This window comes from Melospiza georgiana, chromosome 14 (genome assembly GCF_028018845.1).
Source record: "Melospiza georgiana isolate bMelGeo1 chromosome 14, bMelGeo1.pri, whole genome shotgun sequence".
NCBI lineage: Eukaryota > Metazoa > Chordata > Aves > Passeriformes > Passerellidae > Melospiza > Melospiza georgiana.
Genome location: NC_080443.1, coordinates 10691271 through 10711922, shown reverse-complemented (window position 1 = coordinate 10711922; position 20652 = coordinate 10691271). Strand labels below are relative to the sequence as shown.

The 20652-nt window shown below is 43.7% G+C and overlaps 1 protein-coding gene across 1 annotated transcript; it reads right to left on the bottom strand.

Moving 5' to 3' along the window:
- Nucleotides 1-121: 121 nt before the first annotated feature.
- RBL2 (RB transcriptional corepressor like 2) lies at nt 122-19143 on the bottom strand. Its single transcript, XM_058034235.1, has 22 exons — nt 18949-19143; nt 17465-17595; nt 16476-16676; nt 15671-15735; nt 12665-12793; nt 11716-11876; nt 11546-11610; nt 10708-10894; nt 9828-9994; nt 9224-9333; nt 8241-8344; nt 7728-7865; nt 7353-7517; nt 6752-6863; nt 5909-6181; nt 5348-5619; nt 4617-4793; nt 4376-4447; nt 3888-4002; nt 2555-2757; nt 2178-2342; nt 122-1792 (listed from the first exon to the last, which is right to left on the bottom strand). Exons 1-22 carry the CDS (start codon nt 19141-19143, stop codon nt 1622-1624), a joined length of 3378 nt encoding a protein of 1125 aa, XP_057890218.1. The 3' UTR covers nt 122-1621.
- Between the last annotated feature and the right edge of the window lie 1509 nt (nt 19144-20652).

Below are 20652 nucleotides of genomic sequence, written 5' to 3'. Positions count from 1 at the left end.
TGTGACTAAGATGTGATCATTTATTTATTTTTAAACCTTTAACTGCAGTGAACAACTGAAGTCCTTGCTGCAGACTTTCTAGCTTTGCACATACAGTGCTTTTCACACACAAACAGGAAACTGAGAGTCTATAAAGTCTTTATTGAAAAATACAATTGCAATATTTTCATACAAAGTGAAGTTAATGGAACATAGTAACAACAAGAATTGTCTGACACTTCCATAAATATTTTTACAGAAACATCTACACAACTTCTGGACTTCAGCTTTTGTTATGCAGGTAAGAAAAACATGTTTTTATTTTACTTTAGCTGAATTTATAGTGGAGTTAAGTCTTACATTTTCCTATTCTTCAGATGGGCAGGAATGACTGAAAACAGGGTTTTAGCTTTTGCTTCCTCAGAAAGCCTTCTGCAACCTGAGTGTGCCACATTTTACATGAAGAACACCCCCTCCCCAGCATCCTGTACTGTGGGAGAGGGTTGATGCTTTCCTAACAAGTCTGGTATTTTGGAACTATTTTAAATGAGAACAAGTGCTAAGTTTATGTGCAGCACCTGCTGATTGTGGTAGGAGGGGAGGGATTTCTCCCAGGCAGCCTGGTTTAGGCCTTTTGCAAAAACCAAAACACAAATCCAAACTGCCAAGCCCTGTCCTTGAAACACCAACAGAATATCTAAATGTGTGTTTTAGGAGGTGGGCACCAGGTTCCTGCTGCTCAGTGAGCAAGGGTTACAGTGCCTGACTATCAAGAAAAGCAACAAGCATATAAAATTCCTTGAGAAAAGCACACATCCCTGGCTTCCTGCATTCATTGCTGCATATGCACTGAGTTACAATGAATTCTTAATGCCATTTGCTGACAAGAGGAGCAATGGGATGTCAGATTGAAATAAATACAAAAGTCAAATTGTTTCAGTACAGAAAGACAGCTGAAGTCGGCCTTTGCAAAAAATATTCACATTTAGAAAGTGCCATTGCAAATATACAGCAAAAATCCTCTGCTTTAAACATGATGCTTCACAGCCCCATCCCAAGTGTCACCTTGGGAATGTGAGTTCACTTTCAAACATTGCACAGCTCAAACCAACAAATCACCTCCCTTGGTACAGCAAAGGGCCACACATTAAAGCTCAACACCGTGCTGCTTCTCAAAGGTACATGGAACATCCTGAATCTGGACAGAGTGCATCCATCCAGCTTCCTGCAGGGCTCAAAACATGCCCCTTGTCCCTTTGCAAGAAGAACTGGCCTGTGTGAGAATGTTACTCCTAAGCTGTTAGTTTGTGAGGGGGTTAGTGAGGAACCCTGACACTGGCTGTGGGTGCCTTGGTGCAGGGCTCCATGCTGAGGCCCCTGGACCTGTCTGGCCCCAGCTGACAAGGGTGAAGCACTGACTAGAGCAAAGCAAAGCTGTAGGTACCTGCTGCAAGGTCCACAGCTGGGTTAGGGACTGTTCTCCAGGCAAGGCTGGGGAGGGGACACTTGCCTTGTGAAGAGCTTAAGCAGGGCCTGGGGCTGTGCTGCAGGTCTGAGGTGGATCCTGCCTGTCCCCAGAGCTGTCCCCCCTCCTGCCCTGGCCCAGGCTCAGCACAGTCAGGGAGGGAGGAGCTGTGCAGGCTCAGTGGGACCCTCGGTCATTTGCTACGTCCTGGAGCCGTCTCAGCAGAGCCGTGTGATTCTCCTGGCAGATCCGCTTGGCCGGGGCTTCAGTTCCATCTTCCAGGAGGATGCCTCTCTTCTTTGTGGGTGTTTCTCCAGTTCTAACCATGCTGTTGATTTCCTTTAGCCTCTGCAGGGAGGAGAGGGGCAAAAGAAGGATTAGCTCTCACTATTTTGTGACTGCCCCAATGTGATGTTAGACACAGTGCAGTAGGACTGGACAGGCTCTTTTGTGGAAATCTGTAATGTACCAAGGTATTGCCTTCATCACTGTACTGGTCTTTCCCTTACCAGAGTAAGTCTTAAGGGAGTCTGTAACTGCATGCAGAGCTCAAAGGCCCATCCAGCCCTACAGCTGTGGCAGCTGCACTGGCAATTTTATGAGCATTAGGTGAGGATGTGTGTGTTGGACAAGGTAAACAAAACTTTGTGTCACAGAGTCTGCTCTAACTTCACTACAAAACAAAAAGCAGTTAAGGATTTGAAAAAATCAAACTGAAACCCTTTAGTCTCACCTTTGAGGGGCTGCTGCTGAAGTAGTAGAATATTTTCTCTTGGGGAGAGAGGGCAGACTCGTTTCTGTGTGGTGAGATGTACAGGGGGTGGTGCTGGGAGAGCTGCACTCTGCGGGGGGAGCCGAGGCGCACGAACGGGTACGGCGAGAGCGGGGGGGAGTCTGCCTGCTCAGAGAGAACAGAGACAGCTGCAGCCTGAGCCCAGGGCTCACTGCAGCAAGGCCGTTCCACACAGATGGTACCATACAATGGACAACAAATGCAAGTTTTGTTGTGTTATTAGGCCAGATTAGTATTTGTTTAATGTAAGGAAATTCCACTGTGTGGTCAGAAGATAAAGCTCTCTTTATGAAGAAAAAGCACAGAACGTGACTTACTGCATTTGAAGTGTACTTGAGGGCAAAGTCCTTGATCTGCTCGATGTAGACGTTGTTGTAGAACTGGATGAGGTCCCCGCGCTCCTCCTCCTCGGTGTCGCTGTTGGGGCCCGAGAGGCGCGTGGGGGTCGGGGGCGCGCTGGAGGGCTGGGGCACGGGCAGGGTGCTGCTGGAGCGCATCACCGGGCTGGAGTCACGGCTGCCTGCGGGCACAGCCACCGCTCAGGGCAGGGACACGGGCACTGCCAGCCCCGCGGGCACACGGCCAGCCCCGCGGGCACAGCCACCGCTCAGGGCAGGGACACGGGCACGGCCAGCCCCGCGGGCACACGGCCAGCCCCGCGGGCACAGAGCCAGCCACCCTCTGCAAACAGGGACTGGGAACCTGCTGCCACCGGAACACTGTCTGTTTTGATCCCTGAGCTGTCTGTTTTGATCCCTGAGCATTGTCCCTTACACAAAAGCTTTCTTGATTTCTAACTTCTTACTGCATAAACTGCAAGAGATTTGCTGTAGGAGATGAGTTGCATGATGATATAAAAAGAGCTGAAACTCCATTTTTCAGCATTTGTGTTATACTTTTAGCAGGAGCTCTTTCTTGTTGCTGCCTGGCTCCATTTCAAGTAAAGAATGGTAGTCTTTTTCTGTCAGTAGGAGAAATATTTGGCTTGGCCATACTTCCTGCTAAGTTAATGTGGGAAGTTGCAAAATACATGTATTTTTTCGCCTTCCCTCCCTGCCCCTCCCTCTGACAGAAAATATTAATGCCTACTGCTTATACCATAACCTATTAAATACCTTGAAAACTGCTGGTAGGAATACACAGCATCACCTCTTCAGTTTCCTTTATAAAAGTTAATTCAAGGAAAATGTGTCAGTTAAGAAGGGAAGAATCCCCAGAGCTGTCAACTACGCTGAAATCAATGCTGTGGGTGGTGTTCCTATTTCTGCAGACAGACAGTGCTACAAAAGAAACTGCTGCAGCTCTCTGGTTGTGATAAGAGCAGCTGTGAACCTGGGCTAGCCCAGATTTCCTCATTCTGCAAAGACTCCAAAGTCCTTTGATATGTGAGCTGAACTCAGAGCTCAGGCCAGCACAGCAAATTCCCAAGGTAAGTGCATGTAGGGAGGGATTTGAAACTGTCAGAGTGGGTGCAATAAAAACCTGGAGTTAGAGCAACTCTTAAATGTTATCAATCTATTCTTAATTGTGTCTAAGTTTACTAAAGGAGGAACTGTTTGGGGTGAAACAACACAAAATGCAACTCTTGATTTACGCACACAGTTTGGAAATGGAATTAAACCCACCCCCCTGGCATTTGGAATCACTCACTTCTTTCCTTGTTCCTGTCTTTGCTCCTGTCTGTGGGTGAGTTCTGCTGGCTGCTGCTGTCACTGCTGCCCGAGTGGCGGCGGCGGCGGCCCCTGATGAGGACGCTGCGATAGACCTGCAGGGACAGGAAGCAGTGTGAGCAGGGCACGGGGCAGCAGCCACCCTGCCAGGGAACAGCTGCCTGCACGACCTGTCTGCTGCCACAGCTTCACTGTGGTGCCAACTGCTTCTTGCAGGGCAAAATACAGCCTCCTAAGAGGGGTAATAGCCCATGGGAACTGCCTCCTTTGATTTTAAGTAAAGAACATTTTCTATTTTAGGTACAGTTTAGTATAAAGAGCTTTCATATGACTGCTATCTTTTGAGAATGGCTCATAGACTGCATCCCCTTAATACTAAATACTGCTTTACCAAGTGATTTGTTCTTAAATAGAATGAAGGCATTTAATAAACCAGATCCCACAAGGTTAAACAGTGACTGTGCTCACGTGGCTCTTGGCTTGTGGCTGTGTCCGGTAGCAGCGCATGATGTTCTGGAATGATCTGTCTTCATTAGTGACCTGAGGGGATGCACAGAAAAGTTCAGTTTTTCTGCAGGTTATTGGGTGGTTTGTTTGGCTTGGGGTGGCTGTGTGTGTTTGTTAATTTGGGGCTTTCTGAGGAAGTAGTACAGGGAATATTAAGTATTAAAGGAGATTTCTGTCTGCTTTTTCTTTGCTCCCACTTTACCTTAGTCATGACATAAATGGCACACATCAGCAGCTGATCCAGGTGTCTGTCCATCATGATTTCAGGGCAGTGCACCAAGGAGTACTCAAAGCATGTCCAGATCTTCTTGCGCAGCTCATCAGACACGTCCAGTTTGGCACAGAGGTCCCTCAGACGAACACTGGCCAAGTGATACACCTGTGACAGGGGACACTGCTCAGGGCCACAGCAATGCTGCTCTTCTGACCAGCAGAAGAGTAGCTCACCTTGCACACCTGTAGAACTTGTTCAAATGCTAAGCCAAGAGAAGAATAACTAAATTCAAATTTAACTGTTTTGCTTACAAGGCACAGACACTCTCAGTACTGGTGTCAGTACTAAGAAAACATTTGTTTGAAGCTTAAATTCCAAGCTGTCCTGAGCACAGAAAGGGCACTGCATTGCCTACAGCAACCCCTCTATTGAATAAACCAGAAAGTCTCAAAAGTTCTCTCTTTCTTTGGAAAAGCTTTAAAGAAAAGGGACACCTTTAAGAGGCTGCTGGCCAAGTACACAATCTATTTCCACATCCTGATGTGTCAGCACACTCCTTTGCTAGTGAGAAGTGGCCTGCAGGAGAAAACCACTCTAGGTGTGTATGAATATGAATTAATATGCCCTCATTATTACAGCCAGTAAGGGTGTATTTTTAAAATTACAGCAAGTTTACCAAGAATAAGAACTAAGCAAAGCAAACCTGGATCAAGAAGTACCTTTCTGAAGAAGAGTGCAAGTGAGCCCATCTTGCGAGGCCTGGCAGCTGTGGCACCGAGGTGCTGGGTCTGTCTCTGCTCTCCAGGGGAGATCTGCTGCACTGTGAGCTGGCCTGGCAGCTGCAGTGCTGCCCCAGCCATCTGGGGGTTCAGGGTGCCAGCCAGAGTCTGGGCACTCAGAGGCTGCATGGGCCCAGACACAGCCTGGGGCTGGGCACCTACATTTACTTGGACTGGGAAGAAAGTTATTCCTCCATTTTCATTGGCAATACCTGTAATGTAACAAAAAAAGCCTGAAATAAGAGCAAGCTGTGGGGGGAAGTTTTAGTTTTTAAAAATAATTCAGTACTTCTTTTATTAGCTACTTTTTACTAGACATTTAGAATATTATACATGAAATTGTTTAATCAAAATACTTTCCACGTCATACTTTCATACTTTCTCATCTCATGAAACTTCATCATGAGCTGAGAAGATAATGAAGTAAAGTTTCCACACTGATGCAGTTCTCCCTGGCTGTGCTCTAATCCCCTGAATGGCTGAGCACAGCGTGTCCCTCACCTTGCACAGGGATTGTCACCGTCTGCCCGTTGTTGGCTGTCACGGTGGCCGTTGCCACTGTCACCAGGGTCTGGCCAGGCACGGGGGTCACGGACACGGCCTCGGGGCTCATGTTCTGCACTGGCACCGTGCTCACCACGGGCTGTGGGGGCACCCTGACAGCTGTGCCACCCTCGGGGGCACCGTCATTGTCAGCGAACAGGCGCCGCCGCGTGGGGTTGGCTGTGGGAGAGCTGTACCTGTCATACAGGCTGGCTGGAGGGGAGGAGAGGCCTGGAGAGGAAAAACACACACACAGATATCTATTTAACTCTTGGTTTGTAATCCTTTGTTTTACAAGGTGGTGAAAATCTAATGCAAACCGAAATATGTCATGCAAAGGCCTTCAGGAAAAAAAATTTAAAAATACAGATGGCTTTTAGAGATGAATTAATCTTCAATAATATTGTACTTAATATTTTTATAAGTTCACACATTGTATTTGATTTTTTCTAGTGGAAAACACTTGAGCTGTCACATAATGTATAGGGGGGTTTCTTTTCTAGTGTAACAAACAAGCAAACCAATTAGAGTGGAAGCTCTGTGTGCATGTATAAATTCGGTTTCATACACACATACACAGGCTGTTCGTATCCATCACCTGAGAACACCCTATCAAAGCAGTACTGCTCACACTGATGATGAATCCATCAGTCTTAGACCTCTGATGCAACTCTATGGGCTGCAATATCCTTTACCAATGTGTTTGCAGCTAACTGTACAGTGGCATTGAAGCAGCTTCCTCCCTTCCATAATTCAATCCAAGTAAGCAATGCAAGCACGTTCTGCTTTAGAAAATCTCACCTTTGCCCAGCCCTCCGCCTTCAGCACGAACCTCGTTTATTCGCCGTGGTGTCAATGGTGAGCCCACAACACTGCTCCCAGCAGATCTCTCAAAGTACTGAGGTGGCATTACCTAAAATATTTATCCTTTTGTTAGAGTGTCTGTATCACACATTGACTACATAGCTAATTTTTAAAAGCACTACATCTTTTGAACAGCAAGACTTTGTGGAAAAATAGCAAGAAAAGTATAAACTTAGTGAGTAGTGATGGTGCTGCTCTGCAAGATACACGCTGTAATAGTCTTTCTGTGGCTACTGTGTGTACTTTTTACCACATTTCTTGTCTAAAAATCTTTCCAAGAATTACTGGTCCAAACCTTCCCTGTTTGACCATTTTGTTCAAAGGTTCAATTGGTTTGTTCTGCTACACCAATAAAACACTGGATAAAATACTGGATGAGAATCAGAGCATGCTGCACTTGCTGCTTTCCCTACACTGATGGGCTGGGATGATGGAACTGCTACTGGGACATGTAAGGCCTCTCCTTCAGGGCACAAAGTCCTCTCTCTGCCATCCTGCCTGATTATGAAAGCTATATAACGCAGAAAGATGTGCTCACCTCTTCACAAGTAGGAACTTTGTTTTCATTCTCTCTGATCCTGTCCCACAGTTCAGAGCCCTGTTTCCATGCCATACTCTCCAGGATCTGCTCTTCAATGTGGTTCAGGTGTTTTACCACTTCCCGACAAAGGCCGTCCTCTGCTCTAATGAAAACCTCAATCACCTGTGCAGTGGATAATCAGGATCAACATAATGTACTTGTTTCATAGATTTGTTCTTAAACACAGCTCTAATTCCAACACTTCATTTTCAAGGAAGAAGAGACTATTAGAAACATGAAAAGGCTGCATTTCTATGACTCAATCCTAGGCTGTCATACAGGTCAGTGAGCACTCATGACTTTGTAAGCATTTCTAGCTATCAAACACATTACCTTGTAAAAATGATAAACTGGAATGTCAAATATTTCCGTGACGAAAGGGAAGTTTCCAGGTGGGTTGTATGTAAAGGTAATGATCTCCAGGCAACATGCCAGCAGAGACCTGTGAAACACATCTTGCTCCAGTATTGCCTGCAAGAGTTGCAAATTTTAAAGCTTATTTTACAGTGTAACTATAGAACAATAAAACACTTTTTACTGTCTCAACAGCAAGATTCTCAAGCTTATAAAAAGTGAAGCTATTTTTTAAGGGACAGAACTGAGTTCAAAATGAACCATCTTTAAAAGGGCTCATTAAATATTAAAGAGCCATTAAAAATTTCATCTATCTTTGTGTTTGCAAACACAATTTCTTGAACCTTTTTTCTTCTATTCAGGTGTACTTACAGGGTTCTTCTCAGAGATTTACCCTCATTTTAAATAGCTGACAATTCTGCTCTACATCTGTGCTCTTTTTTTGCAGGTCCTACTTTAAAAGTGAGGAACCCTTTGATTAGTTTTCCTTACAGATAAGTCAGTGTCTCCCAGTCTCTTCCTCTCTTGCTCAATGACTGACTCCAAGACCTTGTAGTAGAGCATCTCAGCAAGACGAAAATGTTTACTAGCAACATCTGCAGGAAGTTTAAATAGAAGCAATATTGTAAAATGCAAGAAAAAAGTATTATATTCTTCATCTTCAGATACAGAAATGCAACATTAGCTTGTGTGGATTTCTGTGCTGCTGTGGATAGCAGGACTTACTTTCAGGACTAAACCTGTACATTTCAAGTTAATGTAGGAATCCTTCTCCTACACTGCACTGACTCGTGAATGCAGAGCAGAGTAACTTGAAACTGAGGCCAGATTTTGGGTATCAGTATTACATCACCATGTACAAGAACATGGTGTTGCTATAACAAACACAATGGAAATTCAGAAAATGCACCTGCATGGATCCACCTTGCACTGTGCAACAAAAAGCAGTGAAGCAACTAAGCTGACAAGAACAAAGGAAGGTCTTATTAAGAAACAAGGTCAAGAGCATCTTCCTTATATTCAATCCATCTTCAGGCACTTCAGCTATCAAGACAACTTTGCAAATCATGTTTTTGTGTTTATACTGGCAGGATTTTAATACCTGTACTAATCCATCCTCATATGTAAGTCAAAGTTGCTCTTGGGTTTTTAAAGACTACAGTTACTCAGATTTTCCTTACTAGCACAGAAATCCATGCCACCACTAATAATCTCATACTTGAGAGAAAAAGTGGTACACTTAAAAGTCCTTTTAATTTCACTTCTCTAGTGCTGAAAGTATGATCAAATTCCAGCAATTCAAGCTAAGGCTGATTATAAAATTTTACACAGCACTGAAATTTGCTATGTCTAAAGAACACAGGAAAAGGCAAGAGAAGGAGAAAAGACTTGTGCTAAAGCATAACCTGTATGTAAAACTTCATTACAAGAGATGGATGTGTACGCATTTTATGGGTAAGTAAAATGTTTCCCACCTTTGGAAAAATTACTGAATTCTCCTTCAGACTGAGTGCTCTGACAGTACACATCATGCATTTCTTTAACTCTGTTTGCAATGGATTGAGAAGGATCTCTGGAGCATGACCTGAAAAGAAAAACTAAACAATTTCAATATACTATTCCTACTAAAACCGAAACTACCCTATTTTTTTATATGTTGAAAGCATAAAAAATGGAAATATATTGCACAGCAATACAAATAGACCCAAATGTATGTAACTGCAAACCAGTTTATGCACATGGAGAATAAAGTTTGGTTTGCCTCTCCTACAGTATGGAGTGATTCCCTAGGTAGTGCCATTTGTCAAGAAGGAAGAAAAGTCTTGAAAATTTTATACTGGCAGCTTGTGGTCAGAGAATCCCAGATCTGCCAGGTTTTAAACGGTGGCAGTCAGTCTCTAAGGACAGATGAGTCTAAATCAAGAGAACAGTCCTTCAAAATGTAAATGTCTCTCTGGATTCCATTTTACTCCAGTAGTAAAGGACTGGCTCACCTTTTAATTTATATTGTTCAGCATTAATGTTTGCTATTAAAGCTAGAACAGCAAATAGGATTATTTGGCTAAACACCAAGTTTACCTGAGTATTTGCTCCAGATTTTCACTGGGGGCATTTTTCAGCCCTGCCAGCATCGTGTGCAGGCGGCTCAGGCTGTAGGTTGCTATGGAAACAGGTGTCACGTACGGGTTGCTCTCTTTAATGTACTTGCGGCCAGTGAGGGGGGTTGTGATCCTCAGTGATTTGGACTGGAAATAAAAAATAACCACATATACATATGCACTCTGTTGTGAACTTTGATAAAGGTCATAACCTAGAAACATCAATCTGCAGAATTCTTACTCTGTGTTATGGAAAAAAATGGCTCCTAATCAAACAGCCCAAACCAGACCATGACTCAGTTAAGAGCAATGAAGGATTTGTCTGTGGTGCTCAGATGTTTGTATCAAACAGTTGTGTATAAACAGAAAGGATGTGATCTATGCTGAAATGCAGAATTTCAACTGGAATTGAGTGTGAAACAATTAGACCAATCTCAAAAATCCCCCCTAAATCCCAGTATCTCTTCCTAGCCCAAGTAACAAAGGTAGCTGCTCATAGCAGAAGTGTAGTGAGCCAGGGTTTTCTGTCAGCAAGTTTAACCTTTAACATGAGAAGTCCTTCTGATCAGCATTTTAGTTTATTTGCATCAGATCAAGCCATCACATTAAAATAATGTAACATCAAGGATATCCCTTCAATTGGAACACAGCAAAATCAGTACACCTTCTAATTACCTTTAATTACCTAACCACACAGTAAGTTGTTTTAACAAATACACCACATTCTTCACCATAAGATCCAGCTTCCAGTACTCCACTCATTTTCTCCCCACACTCTGAGGTGTGTTTTATTTCTGTCTCCATAAGCGGCCAGGGAGGGTGGCATATAAAAACAGCAACACAGACCATGCCATACTCACCCTGTCAAAATGCTGCTGCAAACTGTGCTTCACTTGTACCCTCTCAGCTGTTTCCAGTCCTGAAGGTGTGTTCAAGCACCTTGTGAGAGTTCCAATCTCTTCATCCGCATCCTCGCCCAGGAATATTCTCTCATCCAGGTTTCCCACTGACAGAACATACTCCTCATAGGCCTTGTTGATGGCTTTGCTGCAGCAAAGGAAAGGCAGACAGACCCCCTTTATTGAGACTGCTTTGTTCATCTGCTCACACACTGAACACAGCTCTGGCCTGGGCAAAGTCTACTTCAAATTTCTTTTGACCCTCACTGAAGCTCCTTTAAGATCTACAGTACCTTATACCTGACAGTGGCAAGGATATTATTTTCATTATGTATCTGACACCCTGCCATTTATCCAGCTGCAGGAAGAACACACTAAAACACTGAGAACTCCTGTTTCCTGGAAACTCCTCAAAATTTACACACCATCGTATCATAAACTGATATGATAAACATACACTGAACCATTTTTATATCATTAAAATAAAGTAAGTCCTACCCATAAACATCTCTAAACACCACCAAACCCATTTTTTCCCTCTCACTCCTACTCAATGTGCTCCCACAGCTTCTTCATAATAACTCTGAGTTACACACAAAACAAAAAATGCAGGAAAGAGAAACGTAAGAATAAAGGCAGCCCTCCTGAAGCACTGTTCCTTTTCCCAGCAGTGCCAGCACAGGAAGGCAGTGCTGGATGGCCATGCTGAGCACAAGGCATGGCTGCTCCCACTGCTCAGCCCAGGGAACAGAGGGACACTCCTGCAAGCCAAACCACTGACAGGGGCTCAGGGACTCACACGCTGTCTCCAAAGTTCCCAGGATCCAGAAATCCTGTCAGGTTTTCATCTTTTCCTTTCAAAAGCTGTAAGACATTTAAGAACAAAGGATGGGTATTTCATTTCTTAGAAAGGGTTTGAAGGTAACAAGTGAGGAGAGATTTTTCTACATTATAAATTTACTGACCAACCTTTTTGTCAAAAAGCTTCCGGATATATGGCTTCCAAAAATGTTCCTTTATACCTTTTGCTTCTAAAACTAATCCATAATGTAAAGAACACAGTTTTTCAATGATGCAGGGAGGGTCAGATGATACTTTATAATCCTTACTATGGAAGTCTTCAGGTAGACCTACAATTCAGAATATAGTATGATTTAATTTTGCAAGTCCATATCCTGCTTTCTTATTAAACCTAAATTCTTCAATGCTGTGCAGTCAAGGTAATATGAAATTAAAACAGCAAACTAATTAGTTCTCTTGAAAGAACTACACAATGCCCACTAACTGGGTAATGTTATCAAAAGCAAATTTTGAGTTAGAGAGTTAAAAACATTAGTTACTGAGTGATAAAAATTACATATATCAATTTTAATAGGAAAAAAATCAAACACTGGTGAACTACAATATTTATTTGAGATAATGGTCCCAGGTCACATCCAAAGCACTACACTTGGCCAGTCCTGTACAGCACTGAAAATGAAGTGCAAGCCTGGGAGGAGTTACATCAGAAATTCAAAGGCAACTTGTCACCATTCATTTGAATTTGTGGTTATCAAGTCAACCTACACTTCCATTCTCTTCAGAAAGAGAAATGACAGAGAAAACAGATCTCCTGTCTGAGCCCTGGGTCTTTCCAAACTGCTGCACCACAGAACATTCCAGTCTCACTGTGTCCAGTGATGGCTGTATCTTTATGCACTTTTCCACTGACATTAAACCCTCATTAACTCAAAGTATTACTCTGGAACTTCCTTCAAGGGTATTTCCACAGCACAACAAATTCCTGACCTAATGTATTATTTCCAAAATTCACTGGTCTGTTATTACATGCTACATTAACAGGAATGGAACTGTGTAGCCAGATACAGAAAATATTAGCTCTCATGTAATTCAAATCACCTTCTTTTTGTCAACATACCCTTAAAATTAGGATTCAGGAGCTCTTTACGGTTGGGACACTGCAGAGCATTTCCATACACGAGATCCAAAGCACACAACAGGAGATGGTAGGAATTGACCAAGTCATCACTGATCATAGGAAAATTGCCTGCAATATTAGAAAGACAGAAGACATAAAATAAGCAGAAAAAGTAAAGTAAATTTGAAAAAGTAAAATTTAAGAATTGTTTAACCAAGAGACTGTTGATGTTTGTATTACCATTGATAATGGAATCTTGGAAACACAGTGTTTGGTGTCTGTAAGTGCCTGGATAGCAACACAGGCAGTAAAGCAGACTCACAATAACATATAACAAATATAAAAGTAAAATACTTTATCAGTATCAACAGTTGTGAAGGAACCCAAATATACTGTGCTGAAATCAAACCTTACCTTTTTTTTTAACAATCTGTTTTCTTGTAAAACAATTTGCTGGGGGCATACTCATTATAAACAGTAATAAATATAATTTCATTTCTCTTGTGCTTTAAAGAAGAGCTAAATGTGCCTATCTCTAGACTGGTTTAAGAAGTATATTTTATCTCTCATTTTCCTGCAGAAAAGTGTCCTTGTAACTCTTTCACTCTTTTAACACCTTTCACAAAGATTACAACCAGAGCTGCATGTGACTCTTTACTGAACTCATTTATGTTTATGATATTCCTCTAGAGGAGTGGCCATAGCTGAAACAGTTTAGTAAAATAAATTATACAATTAATCAATAACATAAATCACAATTCACTTTTTATGCACAGCATGATGTTTCTGATGTTTGTATTACTCCTTAAATGCTAATGACTCTTCCACTCTTTCCACCCTCCCTTTTTCCTCAGGGAAGCTCCAAATCACTTGGCTGAGCCCACTATGAAAGATTTCTTCAAGAATTTAAACCTGTTTATCTTATAGTAATAAACTTATTTAGAACACATTGACATGGATATATGATTAGAGAATTTTTCTCAATTAAGCTGTTATTTTTTACCAGTAACATACCAGTTTGTTCAAATTTATGTTATTTTCTGGTTCTACGTTTGTTAGAAGAAAAATTATTTAAATGCAGATAATTTGAACTATTTAAAATAATGAACCCTAGATGAAATTTTAATTAACTTTACCCACTTATCAGTTATTTCCAAGTCATTAATGGTTCACAGCAAAGCAATAAAAATCCTAAATACTATTAGCAAACCTTTAATCAATAAACTTCTCAAAGTAACACAGGATCAATTCCACAACCATGACCACTTACTGTCAGCACAAAAATAATTTCACAGTACAGGTAGTTCCATAGCAATTTCTTGCTGCTGACATTTCAAACAAGGCTCCCTTTCACAACTTTGTACCAAATAATAAAAAACCAACTATTTTCTTCCCCCATCAATTTTAAATGAAAGAGTCTGAAGAGCAGTTCTTACAAGCAGTTTGCTGAAGTGCAGTGCCACTGAACAAGGGGCTCCCTCAGTGTGCAGAGCATGAACTGAAGGCAATGGGCTGCAGGAGCAGACAAGCCTGGGCCTGCCACTGCTGTGTGGTTGCTGTGATAAGGATTTACTGCCCACCCCCAAACCACACAGCACAAAACCTCACACCAACACCCAATGCCTTAATAGTCAACACTTTTACAAATAGTTTTCATTTTTAAAGTGCAGCCACACTTTAATAATCATTCAGTAACCTTACAGCTTCTATGCACTGTTATTTTGCCTTTTCCTTGTAAAATTCACTTAGACAAGTTATCAACATGGTATTCTCCCCAGGGTCAGTTACCATATCTGAAACTGCTTGGAATTACCATGTAGTCAATGGATGCTGCAGTTACTCAAACATATCAGCCACTAACTTAGCAACAGGAAGAACCATAAAGTCCCTCTGCACCTTGTCAACCACCCAATCTTCCCACAGCAGTGCAGACTTCACAGAAGGGAAAGAAAAACCTGTGATTTTCCAGACTGACCTACTTACAGCTGCCTACCTGTGCCAAGGAAATGAAATCCAGACTGACTGGAAATAAGTGCAGCACTAACTCTGCTGGGATCAGTGGCTGAAATCATGCTGTGTTTCAGGCTGAGAGCACCACACTTGTTTAGGAAAGACTTCTCCTGCCCAATAAGGTGGAATTTGCAGCCTTACAAAAAGGCATCTTCCTCACAGGATGGAGTGCTCGGAGCAGCACTTGTGCCCCAGCACACCCTGCCTGACTTTAGCAGGGATGTGGTGCTGAGGGTCCAGCTCTGCTGCCAGGAGCCCTCTGCAGTGTGGCACAGTGTTAAAAGAAAGGCTTTGTAAACAAAGGCCTGTGCTGAACAAAATTAGTGCCAGGCCATTCAGTATTGCCACAGCCTACCCTGTCCTAGCCTCAAAATCACCAGTTAAGGAAACAATAGCACACTATAGGAATCTTAACTCTGATTCACTTTTAAATTTGAAAAAAACACTTCCCACCACACGCTCCCAAACAAAAACAAAAAATCCTTTAATCCCTTTCTTTGAAGAAATGAAAATTTTGGTTTTTCTCTGATAGGTATTATATTATGAAAAAAAAAATCAAGTTACTGGACATTATCAGTGGATCTGATCTACAGTGATGCTCTTTCCATGTGGAATATCAATCCTGTGTTTACTTTCCACAAAGCACTACCTTACATTATACATCACTCACAGTGAGCACTCACCAAAGCAGGACCTGAAACAAGGCCTAGGGATGTGGAAATGCTTTAAAACAAAGATTTGATAAGGAAAAATTTTAGACTATACATGCTGAGACTGAACAACTGAAGCCTGAAATGAGGATGAATCCTGTTCCTTCCTTTTTCTTCCAACAGTCACTATCAAGAAAAACATCTGAAATTCTCTACTGTTCTCATAAGCTTTAAGGATGGTCTTACAATAAAGGTACACTGCACCTACTGGGTGTTTAAGGACTGATATAAAATAATGACTAATAAAACTATGTCTGCTGTATTTAATCCCTTTCAGACCCCTTACCTTTTGCATGAACAAACAGGACCCAACAAAACTGGAAAACTTCGGTCACAGTACACGGTTGTCGTCTTTGGGAGGAAAATACAGCAAGAAGAGAAGGAGCTCAATGAATCAGAACTGATAAAACATCATACAAGAGTCACTAATTCAAAGAGAAAAGTAAGCTTTACTGTAGTGTGGCTAAAATCTTACACCCTTCCCACAAAGCCCTGACTAAAGGAAATACAAAAAGATGCTCAAAACCTAAAAGAGGTTTAGTGTAGGCACAAGTGGAACCCCTTTTTAGAGGTTTAGTCTCGAACCCCTGTTTCAGCCTGCAAGTTCAATTCCACAGCACTCCAAATACAAACAGTAACAAAGAAACAAAGCTTCTACTATAAAATAAAATAAAATACCCACAAGATCTGCAGCTATGAAGAAATCCACGGGAGTTACTGGGCAGTGAAACACTGAGCAGTACTATGAGTTATTAAAGCCATGCAGATCATAAAAGGATCAGACTCTTCCTGTCTTTCCCATCTTTACAACACTAGTGCTTCCCTTGCCTACAGGCTGATTGAAATCTCTCCCCTCTCCCCCATCCCACAAATCATCAGAAACTCAGCAGCTTTGGGATTTCCTGCCCCTGTCATATCTGAAATTGAAAAAGAGATTAAACATTTACTGCAAGCAAGAACAAACTAACACTACTATTATAAACAACAACTATGAAAATACAGTCAAAATACAACTAAAACAACCAAGCAACTTCATTGTATTTTCACTAAAGTAATGCTCTACAATCAGTCTGGAAATAACAGCAACCCACCTCTGTTTCCTTCCTCTCTGCTGACGAGGTTGATCTTCTTGAGGATACCTGAAAATGTCCTGAAAAATGGGCTCATACTTCTTAAAAATGACTGCAGAAACGGTGAAGTTCCTCTCCAGTCTCTCAGTTCTCTCTCTGAACTGGGATGGAAGATTTGCCATGTCTTCCCATTTCTTCATCTTGTTAAAAAACTCAATCAAGCTGCAAGTACCAAGCAGGTTAGATCAGAGAGGCCGTTTGTTTCTCCTGCAGAAATAAACTCTACATTTTCAACAAAAGTGCAATTTCTACTGCCCAAACTACTGATGAAATGGTGGCACTGCAAACATGACAATGAACTCAGAGCCAGTCCTTCTCACGGTTCAGCTCAGACAGCTCGGGAAATATTTTTAGATCCTGGGCTGATAACCACATTAACCATGTACTCACAGGTCTGGCATCCTCTCACAAAGGCAAAATCAACTCCATCAGTTAGATTAAGTTGAAATCTGACTTATCTCGTTTTTCTGAATAATTTATTAATTTAAATAAAACAACTTGTAAGATATACAATGCTAAGAATATTCTATAAAGTATGAAAAACCTCTTTAGTTTTGGTAAATTGCACTTTGCAAATCTGGCTTTAATTCCTGTGAACATTTTCACAGTGAACTATAAATGTTTTCCTGTGTGAGAGCTTCATAGTTTGCACACCCCCAAAACTGACTGTTCTTCAGTGACTGGCTTCTTTCTCCTTTGAGTGAAGGAAGTCAATCTCTTATTTTGAAAACCAGAGATTTTATGAACATAGTACTGAGCCAAAGGAGCTGCCCTACTTCTGTGGCAGTGAGTTATAACACAAACATTCTGGGGATATAAAGTCTATCTTCAAAAGCAGGAAACAAGAAACACGTTTAGCTTTTATTCTCTAGTCCAATTTCACAAGGTGATAACCACTCATTCTTTTGATATTTTGTAAGTGTCTAAAAATCAGCAAGAATAAAAGTTACCTTTGGTCTGAACAGCGCAGGATTCTGGTTAAGGATACATAATTTCCTTCTGCTGTTCCCCTGCTCACAGTTGGAATCGCTTTCCTGCAAGCCACGTACAAGGCACAAGCCAGCCAATGCATGTCATTTCCCTGTGAATCAAAACATCAGGCATCTAAAAAACTGCACTGAAAACAAACACATGCTCTTCAGCTAGCCCAACATCGGGGAAAAGCACTGTGTCCAGAACAGATGAAGTTCAACCAGTGAGAAAGTTGATTCGCTGTTTCAAACTTCTGTTGTGCTTTGGGTTTTTAACTGCAACAAAACAGGTGCTAAACAGACACTAAACACTGAACTGCATCAGAACTAAATTCACTAGTGGCCATTATAAATTTCACATTTGACTCAAAGTGTGAAATACATTTTGAGTATATGAAAATAAATTTTTAGTGTTGTTCTACAGCATTTTGTACTGTCCGTATTTAAAAGAAAAAGGCAACAAAAAAAAGAAAAAAATAAGAAAAAAAAAAAGAAAGGCTACAGTTCTTGCAACCAAAACATTCTTCTGCCCTGAACGGACAGCAGGAAAAGAAAAACATTGCTTCCATTTTGCTCTGTATTACACAGCAGAGCAATTATTCAATCTGGTACCTAAATACAGAAATTTATTCTAATGAGCACTTGAGATGTTATTCTCCGTCTTCGATCAAAGAGTCACATCTGAGTGGAAAAAAGGCCGGGTAAAACAAGGGGCCAGACTGAATCCGATGCTGTGGTTCTGTCGGGCCCCGTGCTGCCCCGGGCCCGGGTGAGCGCTCCCCTCCGGGGCACGGCAGGGCTCGCTCCGAGCATCGCCGCCCGCCCGCGCTGTGACAGCGGCGCTGCCCGAGCGGCTCCTCCTCCCTCACGGGCGGCCCCGGCCCCGCAGCACCGAGCCCGGCCCGCAGCTCTGCCCCGAGAACCCCGGTGACCGGCGGGCAGCGCTGGGGGCCTCGGGAGCTGCCGGGGCTTATCACAAGCGCCACCTTTGCTATGGGAAGGCACCGATAAAGGCGCTTCCGAAGCTCCCGGGCGCGTCACCGCGTGTTCCTGTTTTCAAGAACGACGCGACAACCCTTTTTTACCTTCTACCCTTCACCTTTTACCCTCCGCTCCCCAGCCCGGGCCGTGCCAAGCCCTCAGAACACAGCCCACACACGCGATCACACCTGCGCGGGGCATCTCCGCGGGCCCCGCGCGGCTGCGGAGCGGAGCTGGCCGAGGCCACCGCGCCGCTCCTCGGCCGAACCGCGGCACCGAAGCACCACAGCGACCCGGGCTCTCCCATTTTTAACACCTTTCCGCCGCTACGACTCCCAATTGCGATGGTTATTCCCGGCCGCCCGGGCGGTGCGGGGGAGAGGCCGCCGCGCCTCCACCGCCGTCCCTTCCCTCCGCGCTTCACCCGCGCGTCCCGCCGCGCTCCCCCCGGCCCGGCCGCGGCCCCGTCACCCCCCCCTCACCTCCAGGGTGTAGTTGCGCCTCATGCTCTGGTAGCTCAGCCAGGCCTCGGCGCGGGCGCGCTCGTCCATGTTGAGGCTCCTGCATAGCTCCTCGTAGCGCTGCCGGGTCTCGCCGTCCTCGCCCGGCGGGGACGGGGCGCCGGCGGCGCCCCCCGCAGGACCCGGCTCGGCCCCGGCCGCGTCCTCGCCCGCCATGCCGCGCCCCGCCGCTTGGGGGCAGCGCCGCGCTCCCCGCACCACGCCTGCGCCGCCGCCCCGCGCGTTCGAATCCAAACATCGAAGGACGGGCCCCGCCCCCGCCGCGCGCCGCGCCCGCTCATTGGCCCGCGGGGCGCCAGCCCGCCCCGCCCGCGCGCAGGCGCACGGCGCGCGCTCCTAGCACGCACCACGAGGCGCGCGCGCGCGGCGCGGAGCGGGAGCGCGCCAGGCGCGCGAGACCCGGGGGGGGCGGGGCCGGGACCGTGAGGGGAGCCCGGAACGGGCCGAGAGCGGCCAGGGCCGGCAGGGGCTGGGCACAAATATACACAAATATATTCACAAATATATATACAAATATGTACACAGAATACGGGGTACGGGCTGTACATAAATACATACACAAATATGTACACAGAGTGCGGAGCACGAGCTAGACAGAAATATGTACACAAATATATACAAATACATACACAGAGTGCGGGGTACGGGCTGTACACAAATATATACAAATATATACACAGAGTGCGGGGTACGGGCTGTACACAAATACATACACAAATATATACAAATATGTGCACAGAGTGCGGGGTACGGGCTGTACACAAATATACACACAAATATGTACACAGGGTACAGGCTGTGCACACACACAGTGCGGGGTACAGGCTGTACATAGTGAGGGGTAGGAAACAGAGACAGAAATAGCTCCCACTGGTCAAGTCCGAACTGAGCAGAGAGGAGGCTGCCAAAAATAATATTTAAGTCCTAGAGCAGGTAGATGTCAATTAAGTGATCAGTAAAACAAGCTGCACTCGATTAAACAAGATTTGTTGACTCTGTCACCTTGATTTTGTATTACTGGTATTTCATGAATGCTGAAAGCTTCAGGGAAAAATAAAAAAAAAAAAAAGAAATGTCAAGAAAGGAGGATTATGATTTGACTGACCTGCGATGTGACTCAGGACACACATACACACTGGTACCCAGCACTGAGAACTGCAGAAAGCCTGAGCTGGCACTGGAAGATGGTGATGCCAGCAGGGTTCCCCCACCCCGAACCTGAAGCCCCCAGACTACCAGGACAACTTACAACATTAAAAACAAGTGATTGGATTGTACTTAATCTTACATCTTTTATTATAACACAGAGGAGCTGTGAACTTTGCAGTGAGGCCAAGTTCCTGCTCTGAGTTATGCAGAGCATTGATGGGAAGCTCTCGGCCACCCAGAAGACTATGTAAATAATGTAGAGCTTTAAATTTACAGTATCTACTAAAACACAAAGCAGCAATAACTTATTACAACATTTAATTTCTACTGAGAAATATTCACCTGCTCTTTAAAAATCCCTCATATAAAAAAAAAGGAAGATCAAACCCTCACAATATTGAACAATAAAGCTGGGGTTAAAGGGAAGGTTATTATGCTGTGATTACACCTGTGTACTTCCCTATGGTTTCATGCATCGGGACTTCAGGAAGAAATGGTTTAACTTGACTGGTCTTG